We start from the raw sequence: 17754 nt of genomic DNA, 5'->3' as shown, positions 1-17754 counted from the left end.
GGATTCAAAAAGGTTATTCTCCGATATGAAAGCATTCAGCTGCTGTGCCACTACTCTTTCGAGTACTTTAGAGAGGAAAGGTAGGTTTGACACAGGTCTGTAATTACTTAATATTTCTGGATCAAGGTTGGGTCGTTTCAGTGTGGGTTTAATAACGGCGGACTTAAAAGCTGCTGGAACTCCACCTGAGGAGAGTGATGTATTTATAATATTTAGAACTGAAGGCCCAAGGACGCTAAAAAGACTTTTAATAAGTGAACCTGGGAGAGGGTCGAACTGGCAAGTTGTCGGTTTGGCCGCATTCACCACTTGTTTGAGATCATCAAGTGACAGTTCACTAAAACCGGCCATTTTCCCAGGGCAGCCACCCTGTCGTGCATCTGTAAATTTCAGTCCTTTAATACGTGTGGTACTAACAATATCTTTTGCAATTTCTTCCTGTATGCATTGAATCTTCTTAGTGAAGAAGACCATTAAGTCCTGAGCAGAGTGTGTCGAACTGTCAAAAAGGGCTTTGGGGGTTGTTCTTTTGAGACGCAATCACCTTCGAAAGGTAGGCCGATTTTGCAGAGGCAAGGGCCGCTTTATACTTTAACAAGCTGTCACACCAGGTTTGATGGAAAACCTCAAGCTTGGTAGCGCGCCATTTTCTCTCCCATTTCCTGCATTCTTTTTTAAGGGCTCTAGTTTCATCAGTAAACCAAGGTGTGCGTCTTTTAGGACGTGATTTTAGTTTTATGGGCGCTATTGAATCCAGCACACTAGTCAGGGTGGTATTGAACTCATTCATGAGTGAGTCAATCGAGCCATTGTATTTAGGAAAGGACGCAACTGCTCCAGGAAGGAGTTCAAAGAGCTCAGAAACTGTGCCAGTGCTTATATTGCGTCCGCTAAATCCCTCAGCTTTATTAAGTCTACATTTAGTTAGCACCTCAAATGTCACTAAATAATGATCAGAGATAACAGTAGTACACGGTAGAACCATAATGTTTGAGGTTAAAACTCCTCGAGTCAGAATCAAGTCTAGCGTGTTCCCATTTTTATGGGTTGGCAAGTCAACCAGTTGAGTAAAACCAAATGCATCAATTAGAGAACTAAACGCAATAGTAAGTGAACTGTGTGGGGAGTTCATATGAATGTTAAAGTCTCCCATAATTATAATTTTGTCTGCATAGGTTACTAGTTCAGACAAAAGTTCAGCAAATTCGTCTAAGAAAGTTGTGCATGGCCCAGGTGCACGATAGATAGTAATTACATCAATTGACAATTGAGGGGACCGCATCACAAGAGCCTCAAACGTTTTGTAATTATTAGAGGTACGTGTATTAAATTTGAGCGATTTTTCAGAGATTAGCGCAACACCACCACCTCTTTTCAGCGTGCGTGCTATATGACTACTCTCGTAGTCTGGGGGAGAGGCATAATTTAGCGCTAAGTGCTCATCCGGGCGTAACCACGTTTCACAAAGACCCATACAGTTAAGTTTATAATCACGAATAATGTTATCAACAAGTAAAGCTTTTGGAGCAAGCGATCTAATATTTAACAGACCAAATTTCAGCTTTGCTGAATCATTTGACTTAGCTGAACTCTTTGTAGTCTTTGTCGAGATCTTCAAAAGCTCCCGGCGTTGTGGCCGCTCGTGAGCGCTGAGTTTAAAGCGTCGGTTGTCCGGCGAGGAATGAATGGTGGAATTAGTTACATCCTCGCGTCCATCCTCGCGTCCACTTGCTGCTTGGACTTCACACGCTTCACACATCTACCTGCACGGCAACCACGCTTCTGTGTCCTTTCTTTACGGCGCCGTCGGCGTCGTTTATTAAGAGGAATAGCTGTCCACAAGGATGCCGGGTCTCTTTGAAGTTCGCTCGGTATATCATGGGCGGTATAAAAAGTGCCCGAAAAATCGAAATTTAGACGCCCACCCAACCGAATAAGTTCGTCCCTACTGTAAGTGTTTTTGGCCACACATGTGTCCAAAAGTGAAAGCAAAAAAGACAAGAGAACGGCAATAAATAGAAGATTAGCTGGAGAGCTAGCCGCAAGCATGTATCCATGCGCAGCCGCCATCTTGATTATAAAAAATATATAAATATATATATATATATATATATATATATATATATATATATATATATATAAGTATAAAAAATCGCATTATAAACCGATAGTCGATACATAAATTATTAATTATTTCAATAAAAGTGATTTAAAGTGTTAATTTTGGTTTTGTTTTACCTAAACTAACTACATTCTTTGGCACGACGGGTTTTATATATTGACGATATAAGATGTAATTACTGTCAAAATGTTATTTCAGCCCATATTTTAGTTGCTACTTTGGGAAAAAAACATTTAAAAATTTCCACTTGTGGCTGGACAAACTTTTACATATTTAATATCCATAAATATGTACAAAAACAACAACAACCGTCAGCAACAACAAAAAGCAATAACAATGCGTTTGTGTCCATTAAAAAGTGCGTAATATTTAGTGCCCCCTAGTCGTACAGAAATACTTTCATTCAGTAAAAATAATTGAATTCAAGGCAAAAATACATGAACTTTCACACAAATGTTATTTTTTTTATTAAAAAAAATCATAGGTCACGAAATTTACTTTTTTTTTTTACATCGTGGAATCCATACCTAGAAGTTGCTGCCATGTTAGTCTGGCATTCTGCAACCGTAAACCAGTGCCACAGAGATCAGCGTTGCTGCATTAAAATAGTGCCATTATGTGGTTAAATATATTACACACTGGGTCTTTAAGATTTGCGTTTGTGATTCAAATCCACTTGACAGGTGGCTTCAATACAACCATAAAACAGGAAACAAAAATACCAACAAAATAAAGTTTAAGTTAAACCGATCAAGATTGCTTCTTTATATTTCAATTGTATGTGTATATTATTTGAACAGGTGAAGATTACGAAAATTATTTTTATTTTTATTGGACGCAACGGCTCTTAAAAATGCCAAGAAATATTAACCGGAAACGCAGTTCCCATTACATTCGGGTGCTAGCTTGACTGTATGCCCAGTGTGTACTCAACTCAGGTGCTGTGTGGAAGGTTTTTGGTTTCTTGCGTAATTCGTTGGTCAAAGTTCTCCTGGAAAGGAACGCCACTTCGTCATAAACATGCCCGTGAGTCGTCATGCTATTTTCAAATGTAATAAATTCCTGATAGGGGGTTTTCCTTCTCGGTATTTAGCGCCCTCGCTAAGCTAGCTAGAGTTTTGTTTTGGACACGAGTCTAGACTTGGTTTTGCTTGAGATGCGAACTCGGAATAAGAGCTTGCTCTGTCCACTCCACGCATCGGCCCGGTATTGCAGTACCTCCGGGAACGGTGCATTCGCAATGATCGCAACAAGGCTATAGGGCTAGGACCTTAGCTTAGCCTTTTGGCTGAGTGTAAGTGTCCCGGCTCCTAGGCTTTGTAGCGTATAATGAACTGACCGATAACGGATAATGGATAATGAATAACGAAGATAGATCAATAACCCTTAAAAACCCCCCCGTAACAATAGAATGCATGCTTTTGAACAGAAGACAAAAAAGGAGCTATTTAGTCTTTATTTAGGGTGTTAATACATTAAATGGGCATTGTTTATCATTCATCGGATCCTAGTGATACAAATATTCATTTCTTGATTTGAAGAAAAAGCAAAAAATACACGAACTATCATATAAACATGAATTTTTGTTAAATACTTGTAGGTTGAGAAATATGTCACTATTTTAAATTACATGAGGTTCACGAGTTGACATTATTATATGCCATCTTGCTGCTACGGGTACCCCCATAAAGCAAACCTTGTGAAAGTCTGAGCCGAAAAAGAAAAATAGTGTGTTTTTTGTCCCTTCGGGTCTCTGTAGTTGGTATTCTTCCTTGGTTCGCGCCTCGGCCGAGTCATACCTAAGACTTATAACATTGGTAAAATGGCGGCGCCCTCTGTTGGCTGCGGCTGCATCGGCTCGCTACAACGGGTCAGGTGTATCGACATTTCGTTCTGTGTACATTGTTACAAAGAATGACAATACAAAGGAAATTATTATTATTATTATTATTTTGTGCTTTCTAGCACTCGTTTTCTGTTGCACTACAAAATGCAGCAACAAATACTGGTCTGATGTTACACATTACTCTTTTCAGGCTGGAAACAAAGTTCTGTAACCCCCCGCCAAAAAAAAAGAATGTTTTGTCATCGATTGAAACAATTTTAATGTCAGTTGTTGACGATCATGTGATCTTGTGTGACCCAATAGAAACACGAGTTTACCGTAGCCATGACGTGTGAAGGATGTTCTGGCGCTGTCAGTCGAATTCTCAGCAGGGTGGAAGGTGAGCCTAAAGCTTGCTACACCTTTTAACCCAATTTTTCCATTCATTATTTCTTACATACAAACCTGTCAACCTCCACGGCTCCATGCCCGTACAAACTGTCGTATTTTCCAAAACCAAATAATTGTACACCATTTTTTTTTGTAATGATGCATGATGGGAAATCCCTAGGCAGCAGACGCATGCGCACAGCAGCATCAAACCGTTCGCTTCGTTTGCAACGAAAAAAAAAAAACGATACCTTGATAGAGGATTCTGCGGCGAACTCCTTTGACTTGATTGATTTGCCGTTTCGTGATAGTCGGTGTGGATTTCCTTGTACGTCGTATTCGTCTTAAAATGCATAAAAAAACGTACTTTGTACAGCAAAACCGTACAGGTTGACAGGTATGTTCATATGTAAGGGTTTCCTTATTGTATGGAGTGCTGCCTGTGCCATACTTCTGGATTATCTCTCACACTTGCAACTGAGGGCTCTCATAAAGAGTGAGGTGTTTTTTGTTCCACGGACAAGTAAATACACTCATAAACAGTGCTGAAATGCTTCCATACATACCGCAATCTTGGGACTATAGAGAACACCTGATTATAAGCCGCACCCAGTTGATTTTTATAGAAAAAAAAAACAAATTGTACATACACAAGCCACACTTTACTATAATCCGCATGTGGCTACATTGAAACATAAGACATTTAAAATGAAAGAAGGTAGACAGAAAGAGTTTTAATGATAAACGATACCTCATTTTTGCAATCCGGAGATGGAATAAGAGCTTGCTCTGTCCACTCCACGCATCGGCCCGGTATTGCAGTACCTCCGGGAACGGTGCATTCGCAATGATCGCAGCAAGGCTTTAGGGCTAGGACCTTAGCTTGGCCTTTTGGCTGAGAGTAAGTGTCCCTGCTCCTAGGCTTTGTAGCGTATTATGAACTGACCGACAACGGATAATGGATAATGAATAACGAAGATAGACCAATAACCCTTAAAAACCCCAAAACCCCATCCCCTAAATGATCCGACGGCCCTCTGGCGGGCCGCTGGACTTTTGATTAACATACGTGTCAGTCACTGATATCTGATCAGGGAAACATCACTATCAGTCTGAAAGAAGATAGCCGAAATCTATAAAGCCGGCGTAACTCACCATTATATCACCCGGTCTTAGTCAACTTCTTTGAATGGTTTCGAAAATGCTTTCGTTACCACAAGGACAATCCATAGAATTCAAACATGTAAAATATTTACTCCAAAACTCACGATGATGCGGACAGATGAATAGAAATCCGCCTAAAACACTTCTGCTCTGTTGGACATTGCTTCTTGTAATCCGTTCGTTTCACCACATTATTTCCATATACAAATAAATAGACTCGTAAAATGATTCCCACAATGGTAGTTAGCCCTTCCCTTTCAATTGACACCTTTTCCATGATGAGGGTCTGCAAATGTAACTTTTATTCATGCACAAAACGCGAAGTTAGCCAGGGTTGCATTAAACTTGCGTCTTCCTTGAAACGTACTGTATATTCTACCTGTCTCACTGTTACCTTTACTGCTTTCATACACGCTAAATAAGTGTTTGTGTTTTCAAAGACTGGTAAATATGCTCCTAAACAGTAATGAAGTTCTGTACTCTCATAAAATCATGTACAGTCTATCAAATTATTTCCCATGTGTTTATGTGAGAATATGACTTGTGTTTATGAGAGCATTTGACCAGGGCGTAGGGAAACATTCTGTACTGTTTATGAGCGTGTCTTACCTATGTTCATGGGCAAAAACATTTCCATTGTGTATGAAAGCGTTTCACATTATTTCATAAAATACTCAAGTACTGACGTATTTAATTTGTCTTTATGAAGAAAAACATCTCACTCTTATTTATGAGAGCATTTTAGTTTCATATATAAGAGCCAATCCCGAATTATGGTCCCGACTGGACCCCTTATTATTGGATGTCTTTGGATGTTTAATCCTTTCCAATCTGTTTTGAGTATTTTTTGAGTTGATTTATAAATAAATACAATCGTAAAAGTCTACACTCCGTTTTGCATGTGAAAGCTACATAATTTCTTACCTTTCCCCACCGATACTCTGGCTGATAATACGCAACTAATGAAAAGTGATTTATGTATGTGTGTTGCTGTGATGTAAAAAGGTTGTGTTCAGATCATAACCACCTAGATTCAAAATCACAGTCATGACTAACTCATGATAATTTTTAACCATTCTCGTGTGATCTGAATTTTAAATGCATACAAATACCACATACCGTAAATTCCGGACTATAAAACGCTATTTTTTTCCCCAAAATGTTCAGCCCTGCGGCTTATTTAGTGAAGCGGCTTATTTAAGTAATTTTTCTAACGAACACCAGCTGCACTCGAGTACAAAAGGTAACATTTAGACTGGTGGAATTGTGCGCCGAGGTAAACTGCATTCTCTTGAATTATGATAGTATTGTCCGTATGACAGAGGATAGAAATTCGTTTCAAATGTGAGGAAGACGCCCTTGAAGACGCCAATAATGACGAGATAGACGAGGATAGCTTGCCGTGAATTTCATACTTGCGGCACAGTTTATTTCAACAGCTACGCATTGAGCCCTGCGAGCGTGTTAGGAGTAGCGTGGGTGGTACCTTTCACAGGCACGGTTTGGGATGAAAGTTTTATTATTATTATTAAAGCTTTGAAAACTCTCGGTGTACAGTCTTTCTTTGTAAATATGTGTAACCATGTATAATATATATTTGCAACTGTATATTTTTGTCATGTATTTATTTGTATTTATTTTGGACACTTGTTCTGATAAGTTTTGCACTGACCAATTAAAAAGAAGGGGCGTAACAGACGCGGGGGATTATGGGATGTAGAAACCAGTAAAGGTGAGTGCTTGTGGACACCGCAGACAAAAGTGCATATATATTTTTCCCACCCTTACCTTTGTAAATATACCCGACTTCAAGTCCCGCGATTTTTTTTCCTTGGATTACTTTCAACGGGCACCTGGTCTTTGCAAATGATAACCACCGGTATCATTCACCGTTCAATCAGCTGACCGTGAGTTTTTAAAAATGTCGACATGTGCTGGTCGGGTCAGGACCTTGACCCAGCCCCTTCGCTGGAAACACGTGTTTCAACCTAATGGCCAAAGGTACAATAGGATATGCCTGATAAGTAGCAATCTACAGAGAAACAACATATCTATGCAGGTTCTCCCCAATAAAATTGTTCAGTTAAAAAGGACTTCTTTTCTCAATGTGGATGCGTGCGGCTAATATACCGGTATGGCTTGTGTATGTAATAAATCCGTTTTCCTCCTGAAATGTGGGGGGTGCGGCTTATAACCAGGTGCACCTTATAGTCCGGAATTTACGGTACATTTGTTTAGTGCATCAAGGCCTCCTGACTTTGTTAGGAGTGCCAATTTCACACAATACAAAGGAAAAAATGTGAGTACTCTGACGGAAATTGTTCCATTTGTAGTTTTGGGATCGTTTTCAACCCGGTTATAAAACGAGATTACGAAACACCAAAACTGAAAACAAGTATACTGTCAGTCAACAGTGACAACCACCTCTTTTTCAACTTGTGAGTTTTAAGGTATCCTCATTTTGCCGTTTTTCCAGAATATATGCACACAAATGAAACAAAAGACTTGTGAAGACATGCAAGGCAAATTCATTATGAAGCTGTTGTTTTGGGCCACAATGACTCTTCAGTCATTTCAGATGAAAGTAAGCCAGGGGAGTATGGCATCAAAATTGGGCAGCCTGCTATGCCAAAACCAACTACCGTATTTTCCGCACTATAAGGCGCACCTAATAGTCCTATTTTTTTTCAAAAGCTGACCAAGCGCCTTATAATACAGTGCGCCTTATTTATGGATCAATATTAAATCGCAAAGTCTTCAAACTAACTTGCAGCCGCCGACTAGATTTTCCCCCGAACGCCAAGTAGTGCGCAGTGAATGCTGGGATTTTTTTACCGGCGTTTCATTGGCTAACCAATGTGTCAATCATCATTTGAATCGATCACTATTGGCTAAAGTTATTCGGAGGTCAAAGGGCGGATCCTTTTTATCATTTACAGGCTGGCATTGGCTTAAACTGTAAAACAAAGCCTGCAATTGGCCGAAAAAGATGTGTCAATCATCAGTTGAATCGATCACTATTGGCTAAAGGTTTTCAGAGGTCCAGGGGCAGATCTTTTTTATCATTTACAGGCTGGCATTGGCTGAAGCGGCAAAACAAAGCCTGCAATTGGCTGAAAAAGATGAATGCGTATAGCACGTGGTGTGACGGCATACAGAAAGCATTTTTTTACTATTCTGTATTTGTAAATATTTTATTCTCCTGGATTTACTAAACTCACGGATATAAGAGGACCATGGCTGCACATTATTATTGAACACAACGACTTCGGTGAGCTACCCTGGCTATATATTTTCCCAGTATCTTGTTTCAGACTGAACTCGATGTTTCTGTGATAAGCGGTGCAGATAATGGATGGAATGGAGTGTCTATTTTTAAATTAAACTCAATTCCAAGTGTTTATTGTCATATGCACAGTAAAGTTGCAAGCGAAAAAAAAAATAGAAACTAAGGAATGGTTGGCATTTCTTGAATCCCAGACTTTAACCTTCCGAATGATATTTGAAACGATGCATTTGAGTGACATCGTACGGACACCGCATCCGCACGTGTCTACGACACGTATTTGCTTCTTTGCAAGATTTGGGAGTGTTAAGGGGGTAATAAGTTTGACTGAATCATCTGACTGTTTTGTCGACGTTCCCATTGTAGCGCCTTATAATCCGGTGCGCCTTATCTATGGAAGATATAGGACCAAAAACTATTTTTGGGGGGTGCGCCCTATCACCCGGTGCGCCCTATAACCCGGTGCGCCCTATAGTGCGGAAAATACGGTATATCTGAAATTTACAGATGTACACAGGTAAAGCAAGTGGCATCACTGAGAAAAATGCAGGGGAAAAGTGTATTAATATGAATGTATAGAAATGAATACCGCAAATTCTGGACTATAGAGCGCACCTGATTATAAGCCGCACCCACCACATTTTAAGAGGAAAACCGATTTTGTACATGCACAAGCCGCACCTGTATATAAGCCGCATGCGCCCACATTTAAACACGTAACACAAACACAATATTAACCCAAACCCGACTTCAAGTCCCGCGATTGGAACTAAATGGGGGTTTTTAAGGGTTATTGTTCTATCTTCGTTTTTCATTATCCATTATCCGTTATCGGTCAGTTCATAATGCGCTACAAAGCCTAGGAGCCGGGACACTTACTCTCAGCCAAAAGGCCAAGCTAAGGTCCTAGCCCTAAAGCCTTGCTGCGATCATTGCGAAAACACCGTTCCCGGAGGTACCGATTGGAACTATTTTTTTTTTTTTTGTGGTTTGAACAAATTTATTGACACTAATAACAGAAAACAAACATGACAATCTCAACAGCAATTAAGCACATTCACAATATTATATTCCAATATGACGTTTTTAACAGCAAACACAATGTGATGTTTGAACAACCCTTCTCGAAAATCTTATTAGCAATCAAGCATATTCACAATTTCATTATATAACATATTTGTTAGTGTCAATAGATCCGTCCAGGCCAAAGTCGATTGTCCTCGGTCTGAACAAATCCACCGACACCAACAGCAGCAAAACAAACACGACAATCTGTTCTTCATTAAAGTCCACAGTCCAAAAATCACAGTTGGGAAAATGAATGGCAAATGATACCACACTTAAGATTTGATGCAGACCTGCAGAGTCCAGGTCCCGTTAAAAGCAATTCAAGGAAAAAAAGTGTATATTTCCAAAGGTAAGGGTGGGAAAAATATTTCAGATGAACACATTTACTCACGCAACCAACTTTTTACCCCCTCTTCTTTCCTTGTCTGTCCCCCACCTTTAGCGGTCCCCACTTAAACTCGGCACCCCGCGTTTGTTCCGCCCCTCATTTTTCGTTCACCCGTGCAAAACATATCAGAATAAGTGTCTAAAATAAATACAAATAAATACATTACAAAAATATACAGTTGCAAATACATATTATACATGGGTTACACATATTTACAAAGAAAGACGGTACACCGAGAGAGTTTTCAAAGCTTTAATAATAATAATATAGCTTTGACAGGGATGTTAATGGTAGCAACACTCAAGCGCCGCTAGCGGCTGTTAGAAAAATTACATTAATTGGCTGCATCACTGAATAAGCCGCAGGGTTTAAAGTTAGGGAAAAAAGTAGCAGCTTATAGTCCGGAATTTACGGTAGTTAAAAGTATTAAAACGTACAATAAATATTTAGCAGATTCACCCCACAATAATTGTCAGGTAACAGAAAACCATTTTATTTATTCAGATAATTATCTTTGAGTTCATCCATTCATAAACTACACCGCTTATTCTCACTAGTGTCACGGGGGTGCTGAAGCTTCTCTTAGCTATCTTAAGGTAGTGGTTTCCAGCCAGTGGCACGGACACAGGACAACCATCCATACAATCACTCATACCTAGGGACAATTTCGGAGTCACCTATCAACCTGCAATGCATTTTTTTGGAATGTGGGAGGAAACTGGATTGCATGGGGAGAACATGCCAACTCAGCACAGGAAGGCTGGTAGCTGGATTTGAACCTCTGACCTCAGAACTTGGCCACAGACGGGCTAACCACTCATCCGCTGTGCCGCATTATTTTAACATCGTTAAAAACAAAAATTAAGGGGTACCATGGCAGGAAAAAGGCACAGGCACCCACAACAAAATAGAGAAAGCACTATTTTTATGGTTAAGTAAGCCTGATAAAATAACCAAGATATGGGAAAAAATGGGTGATGTATTACTGTTTTAGCATATTTTACGGTACGGGTCGCCACAGACCTGCTAACATGGACCGTGTTACCTAGAAGCCAACACAAGATGGTTAAGGGAATGCTTGTGAGTAGAGTAATCACAGAATAAATTATTCCAATCGCGCATCATGTCAAATTGGCCCTTGTCCAACCTTTATTTCACTAAAGAATGTTTGATTAGTAAAGTTCACCATTTAGTAGATGATATTTGCATATACTGTAGCTGGCATGTCACCGTTTTAGTCAAATATATTTTTCAGCCAAAATAGTGTTGCTGTACTTGATATGAAGAGTGACTTTCTTGTGAATTTGTTGATCTGAAAAAGGTATTGAATGTCCCTAAATTACTTGCTAGTTTGTGCAGTTCAAACTCTGCTGTGAACCGCAGACATCAAGTTTGAAATCGACCTCCCGAACCAGCTGGTGTGGATCGAGTCCGACAACAAGAGCGCCGACGTGCTGCTGGAGACGCTAAAAAAGTGCGGCAAAGAGGTCACCTACAAGGGGACCAAATAAAACAGGTGACGTCGCTGTCATTTATTTTTTAAATCAATTGTTTCAACAAGTTCTAAACACAATAATTTTTTATTAAACGCGGTTTGCCTTGTCACCACGAATTCTGATCACATGACCAGATTAGGAAAAAAATTACTCTTTGTTGGGTGCTACTGGTTCTTCACCCACGCTTGATGTTGACTGTAAAGTCTATCCATCCATCCATTATCTTCCGCTTATCCGGGGTCGGGTCGCGGGGGCAGCAGCCTTAACAGGGAAGCCTAGACGTCCCGAGGCGTTCCCAGGCCAGCTAGAGACATAGTCTCCAGCGACTATGTCTCTAGCTGGGTCGTCCCCAAGCCCTCCTGCTGGTGGGACATGCCCACAACACCTTCCGAGGGAGGCATCCAGGAGGCATCCTTATCAGATGCCTGAGCCACCTCGACTGGCATCTCTCAATGCGGAGGAGCAGAAGCTCTACATAGAGTCCCTCCCGGATGACTGAGCTTCTCACCTTATCGCTAAGGGAGAGCCCAGCCATCCTGCAGAAGAAACACATTTCAGCCACTTGTATCCGGGACCGTGTTCTTTCGTTCATAACCCTCAGTTCATGACCATAGGTGAAGGTAGGAACGTAGATCAACTGGTAGATCGAGAGATTTGCCTTCCGGCTCAGCTCCCTCTTCACCACGACGGACCGGTACAGGATCCGCATGACAGCAGACTGACTGTAAAATGTACCTGCAAAACTAACAAGACCAGTAGGCCAAGCATTGAATTATCAAACACCAACACTTTTAGACTGGGTCATACACTCAAAGTCCATTCGCTAAATGCTAATGGGAATTAGTAAGTATGTGAAAGCACATTCGACCTGTGAAGACTTTTCCTGTCTCTCCTCCGTTTGATCAATTCTACTTCCGTTTCAGAATAATGCTAGAGTGTAGAAGTTCTGTCTAGGATTTTTATTACAGTAAAAAAATAAAATAAAACAAAAAGACAATATATTCTGGGCCTGTGAAGAAGACAAAGTCCAATCACAAAAAGGCATCTGAAAACTGATAAGGCCTTGTTTAAGAAGACATGCGGATGGTATGACAAGAACAAAACTTTAGTGTAATTTTACAGCCAATCTCAGGAAGTGTCAACAGACCATTGTTGAGAATTAATTATTTGCAGGTTGTATTATAACACCAAGACTGTGTCCCTTAACATTATATCAAAACACAATGTAACCTTTATATTCGCTAAATTAATGGAACATAGAGATGGCAATTGAAATACCACAAAACGATGAAAGGGGCAGTGAGTAACATTAGGTGCCTTCTCGTGGTAAAAAAAGAAACCTGCATAAAGTCGGAAAAAAAATTGATTTGAATACTAGTAGGTAAAAATACATTAACTACCATAACAATGTTAATTTTAATAAGAAAATCAGGTGGAGAAATTTGTATTTGTTTTACACCATGGAATCCCCACCTAGATGGGTGACATGTTTGTCTGGCATCCTGCTGCCAGGCTGTGCCGTAAATCACTGGCCCTCTTTCATACCAGATAGAACAGTGCCATCTAAGGGTCAAATATTACACATTAGTGCTTTAACATGACAAAATAATAGTGATGTGATAATTACAATTTCGAAAAGGATGTAGCTGCACAACTCATACTATATGTATAAAATATATATATGTATATATACACACACACACACACACACTGGAGATCAAAATTAGAGAACAATTGACAAACAATGGAATTATTCTGAAAAAATGCCACCTCTACTGCTCAACAGTTAAAATACATTTTGTTGTCTCTAAACCTTGCGACCATAAAACTTTTCCTCCATAAAGACGAGCCATTTCAACAAAAAACCTGTATTTTGCCAAAATTAAAGAATACTTTCAGGTACCTCCCTCTTAATGGTGCTAATCTAGTACATGGTGCTAACTTTGTTGATTCTCTATCAACCCCTATTTAACTGGCATTCTAACTATTGGTAGAACAATTATAGGCCGAGCCGATTATCACCACCGATATTTGGGAATGTGGCTGATATTGGTATCGGCGTTTTTATTAATTCATTATATTTAAAACTGGGTTAGAAGACCCGGCGAGAGTTTTGCTTTGAAGTTAGTCTCTCATTCCCTCATTCCCTCCCCACCCCAAACCCTGCTATCGCCATCAATGGTAGAGAAAACCATGAAACAGCTTTTACTTGAACGGACAAAGCAAAACAAAAACAGACAGAACATCCATCTATCCATTATCTGCACCGCTTATCCTCAGTAGGGTCGCGGGGGTGCTGGAGCCCATCCATGCTATCTTTGAGCAGTGGGCAAGGGACACCCTGAACTGGTTGGCAGCCAATAGCATGGCACACAGGGACAGACAATTCGCTCATTCACACCTAGGGACAATTTGGACCGGCCAATTGACATGCATGTTTTTGGAATGTGGGAGGAAACCGGAGTGCCCGGAGGAAACCTACGCAGGCACGGGGAGAACATGCAAACTCCACACAGGAGGTTCGATCTCGTGGCCTCAGAACTGTGCTGCACACGCGCTAACCACTGCGCCGCCGTGCTGCCCCAGACAAAGCATGAAACATGAAAATGTAGCGCTATACCACATCACTTTGTGTCACTAAATGGTACTCTTTGTCTGACGTAGCAAGTCAGATGCCAAAGAAGAACTATCACATATTTGGATGCTTCAGAAATAACAAAACTTCACTCACGACAACTATAAACTTGAGTTGGCGCCTTTTTCTTATTTTGCTGCATGTTCCACAGCTAAGTTCAGTGCAACCTGATGTCTTGTGGTGAAAGGGGTACTGTGACTGACGGCACAAAACCCCACAATTTTTTAGGTGTCTGTAGCCTGCAAAACAAAAATGAAGGGCCTCTCTTGTCTTAGATGTCCAACTAGCGTACATGCAACGGCAAAACTTTGCAAATGTCCTCCGTTGTCACGTGTGTCACTAACTGCAAGTTCTTTCTGCCTTGTGTTTTTCTCAAGGATGAAGACTTTTTATGCTGCCAAATGAAGAAAGAAAAGAAAAAAGACGTCATACTAGCGAGACTCCCAATTTTCGCTCGCTGCTTACTTGCATTACACTTTCATGCATTCCACATTAAATGCAACATGCCTGTTTATTACTCTGAACAATCTTTTCGCTCTCTTTGATGAACATCAACACTAAAAGTATAAACAATTCCCCTATACTTATGGACTTTTCTAGCAAGAAAACAAAATGTGCATGCTCCTGGGGGATTGCAACTTCTCAAACCATCAAAGTCACAAACTTCAACGTTCACAGCGAGCCGTTTGAAGTTTGACGCCCCGGGCTTGCAGGTGCTCTTCTGTTCGGCTTTTTGCTTCGCTTGTCAGCACCAGTCAGCCTCTGTACTGTAGAAACTTGAGAATAAAAAACATTTTGATACAGTTCATGCACTTTAAAATGTTTAAGTCTAGAAATTTTGAATTGTTCACTGCTTGTTATGAGGATGATGGTTCAGAGGGAAGGTTGAATTTTCTATGTGGAGTCAACGCTGAACTTACTGTCCGTGCTAAGCGTGCGTGCTAATGTGGCAGCGACGCCACCATTTGAGCTTTTTGGGTGCTCGCTCTGCACGTCCTCTCTGAGCTAACATCAGGGCAGGGATTAATGCACTAAAGTATCACTATCTTTCAACTGATTAAACAGTGTATTGAAAAAAACCAAACTAAAATCCGTAAGTTCGTATGGGTGTCCTTGAAATTATCTTTTCAAGGTTTGAAAAGGGCTGTATTTATAGATGAAGTGCTTGTAAATGCTTGAACTTTTTGGTCATGTTTCTTGGCAGACCACGCATTAAATGAAGAACAGCAAAACAAGTCTGCTTAAAAATGATTCTGAGACTGCTCTCTAGTGGCCTAGCTTTACCATAGCATTTCTTCTCCCTCATGATTAACACCTGCCAGTTTGTATGGCATTGTCATTGTCTCTGTGACAGAACAGAATAATTCATGTCAGTTTATACCAGCTTATTCACAGAAAAAGAATGTTTATTGAAGATAGTTACGTTGTGCCCATTAGAAATGTATCTGCTTTATTTTTATATACATATTTAAATGCAGTGTATAATGTTGGTCGTTAGATAGCGTGTAAATATAATAAATGAGTTGTGAGGAGAAAAGCAAGCTCGGCTTGGAATTTGAGAGTCAGACTCTCCTAGAACAGAACGTACCAAGTGGATTTCAAGTTGTAGATGGTTAGCATAGGAGGTCCGTGCACCTGTTTGATAACAGGAGTCTACCAGTGAGCGTCTGAATTGTAGCTTTTAATTAGCATACCTGTTTTCGGAATGATGCATGATGGGAAATCTCCAGGCGGCAGACGCATGCCCACAGTAGTATCAAACCGCTCGCTTCGTTTGCAACAACAAAAAAAAAAACGATACCGATATATAGGCTACCGCGGGGAACTCGTTAGACTTGATTGATTTGCCGTTTCGTGATAGTCGGTGTTTACCAGATGGTACCCATAATTGACGATTTTGCGTTTTTCCGTTCAGATTTTCTTGTACGTCGTACACGTCTTAAAATGCATAATAAACGTACTTTGTACGGCAACAACGTACAGGTTGACAGGTATGAATTAGAGACAAATTATTTTGGCTTGGGAACCATATTGTCCTGTCATTGAAGGTGCTTGCTCCTGAGAACAACTTGAAGACTCACTTTGTGTTTGCTGTTAAAAACGTAATATTGGAATATAATATTGTGAATGTGCTTAATTGCTGTTGAGATTGTCATGATTGTTTTCTGTTTTTAGTGTCAATAAATTTGTTCAAACCAAAAAAACTTGAAGACTTAACTGGTTTTGAGTACAAAACAGAACTATATAAACGTACAAAGATATATAAACATCTAAAGATATATTGGGTGTAAAATAAAGAATATAGTATGAAAGGCACACTTAGACTATAATTTCCCTAACAAAAGCTCCAGTGTGCAACCACTAGATTGCACTGTATTGTATAATGCAAACAAAAACGAGTGCCAGGAACACAGCATAGCATCAAGATGCCAGACAAACCTGACGGGGACCACTAGGTAGGGATTCCACTGTGTAAAATAAACTTTTGTAAGTAATTTTGCCTAGTATTATAATCAATGGTTTTTTTTTTAACCTAAAAGTTTTTTTTAGACCAGGGGTCAGGAACCTTTTTGACTCAAAGAGCCATAAAAGCAAAATATATTAATTTTATTTTGGGAAAGAGCCACACCATATATTATGAGACAAATTTACTAAATTGCCCGTACCCCAGACAAAAGCTTAGTCTTCAGCACATTTATTTTTGATGATTTGATTAAAATTATGAAAAGAGAATAATGCCAGAGCCCGTGTCTCAAAATCAACAAACATACCACTTTAAACTTGTCTCTTTCTTGCAATTACTCAAGATCGGTTAAACTCATTTTTACCCTTTTTTTCATACATATTGGTTTCAAAACCAGATGCAAGCAGTTATTTTTTTAAAAATGTCACAACATTCTGCAAACAAGGGAGCTTGATGTGCTTACCTTTGGCGCAGACGATGTAGGGCGAGAGATGGGAGGGAGTGCTTGCACTTTTTGTATAGTTCCACCCATCCCTCCCACTTACCCAATCAAATAACTTTAAGTTCTCTTCCGGTGTTTTGGCGTATTTACAGTTTGTTCTGTGGATTCATCATAAGGTATCTGAACACTGAACACAGATTATCTAGTGAGCTTTTATATAAAGGCTTCTTTAGCGTTGTACAGCCAAAACGAGTTTTTTTAAATTTTATTTTATTATTACTATTTTTTTTTTGGTGTGACACCTTGACTGTAAATTGTAGTGAAAAACGTGCCTTATATACTCTGCGAAGTACTAGTATGTAAATCAGCTTTGGTTTGGCTTTGCGTGTATCTGAACAGGATTAATGGCTCAAGTTTTGAACGAGATAGAGAAAATTTGCAAGCAATCAAATTTGTCTTTGAGCCACGGGTACT

The 17754-nt window shown here is 39.9% G+C and overlaps 1 protein-coding gene, 1 long non-coding RNA gene and 1 pseudogene across 2 annotated transcripts; 2 read left to right on the top strand and 1 right to left on the bottom strand.

Moving 5' to 3' along the window:
• Window positions 1-2990: 2990 nt before the first annotated feature.
• atox1 (antioxidant 1 copper chaperone) lies at window positions 2991-15180 on the top strand. Its single transcript, XM_088344657.1, has 4 exons — window positions 2991-3148; window positions 4272-4347; window positions 11627-11759; window positions 14752-15180. Exons 1-3 carry the CDS (start codon window positions 3143-3145, stop codon window positions 11752-11754), a joined length of 210 nt encoding a protein of 69 aa, XP_088200783.1. The 5' UTR covers window positions 2991-3142; the 3' UTR covers window positions 11755-11759; window positions 14752-15180.
• Window positions 5087-5177, top strand: LOC148359432 (U2 spliceosomal RNA; annotated as a pseudogene).
• On the bottom strand, window positions 10630-16270 carry LOC148359430 (uncharacterized). The gene is made up of 4 exons (XR_015851421.1): window positions 16069-16270; window positions 15963-16009; window positions 13213-15150; window positions 10630-12482 (listed from the first exon to the last, which is right to left on the bottom strand). It is a non-coding gene; the product is annotated as an uncharacterized LOC148359430 (long non-coding RNA).
• Between the last annotated feature and the right edge of the window lie 1484 nt (window positions 16271-17754).

Source organism: Urocampus carinirostris, chromosome 9 (assembly GCF_059441175.1).
Source record: "Urocampus carinirostris isolate Australia breed hairy pipefish chromosome 9, RoL_Ucar_1.0, whole genome shotgun sequence".
In the NCBI taxonomy this organism is placed as follows: domain Eukaryota; kingdom Metazoa; phylum Chordata; class Actinopteri; order Syngnathiformes; family Syngnathidae; genus Urocampus; species Urocampus carinirostris.
This window is presented reverse-complemented; position numbering and strand designations above follow the sequence as displayed.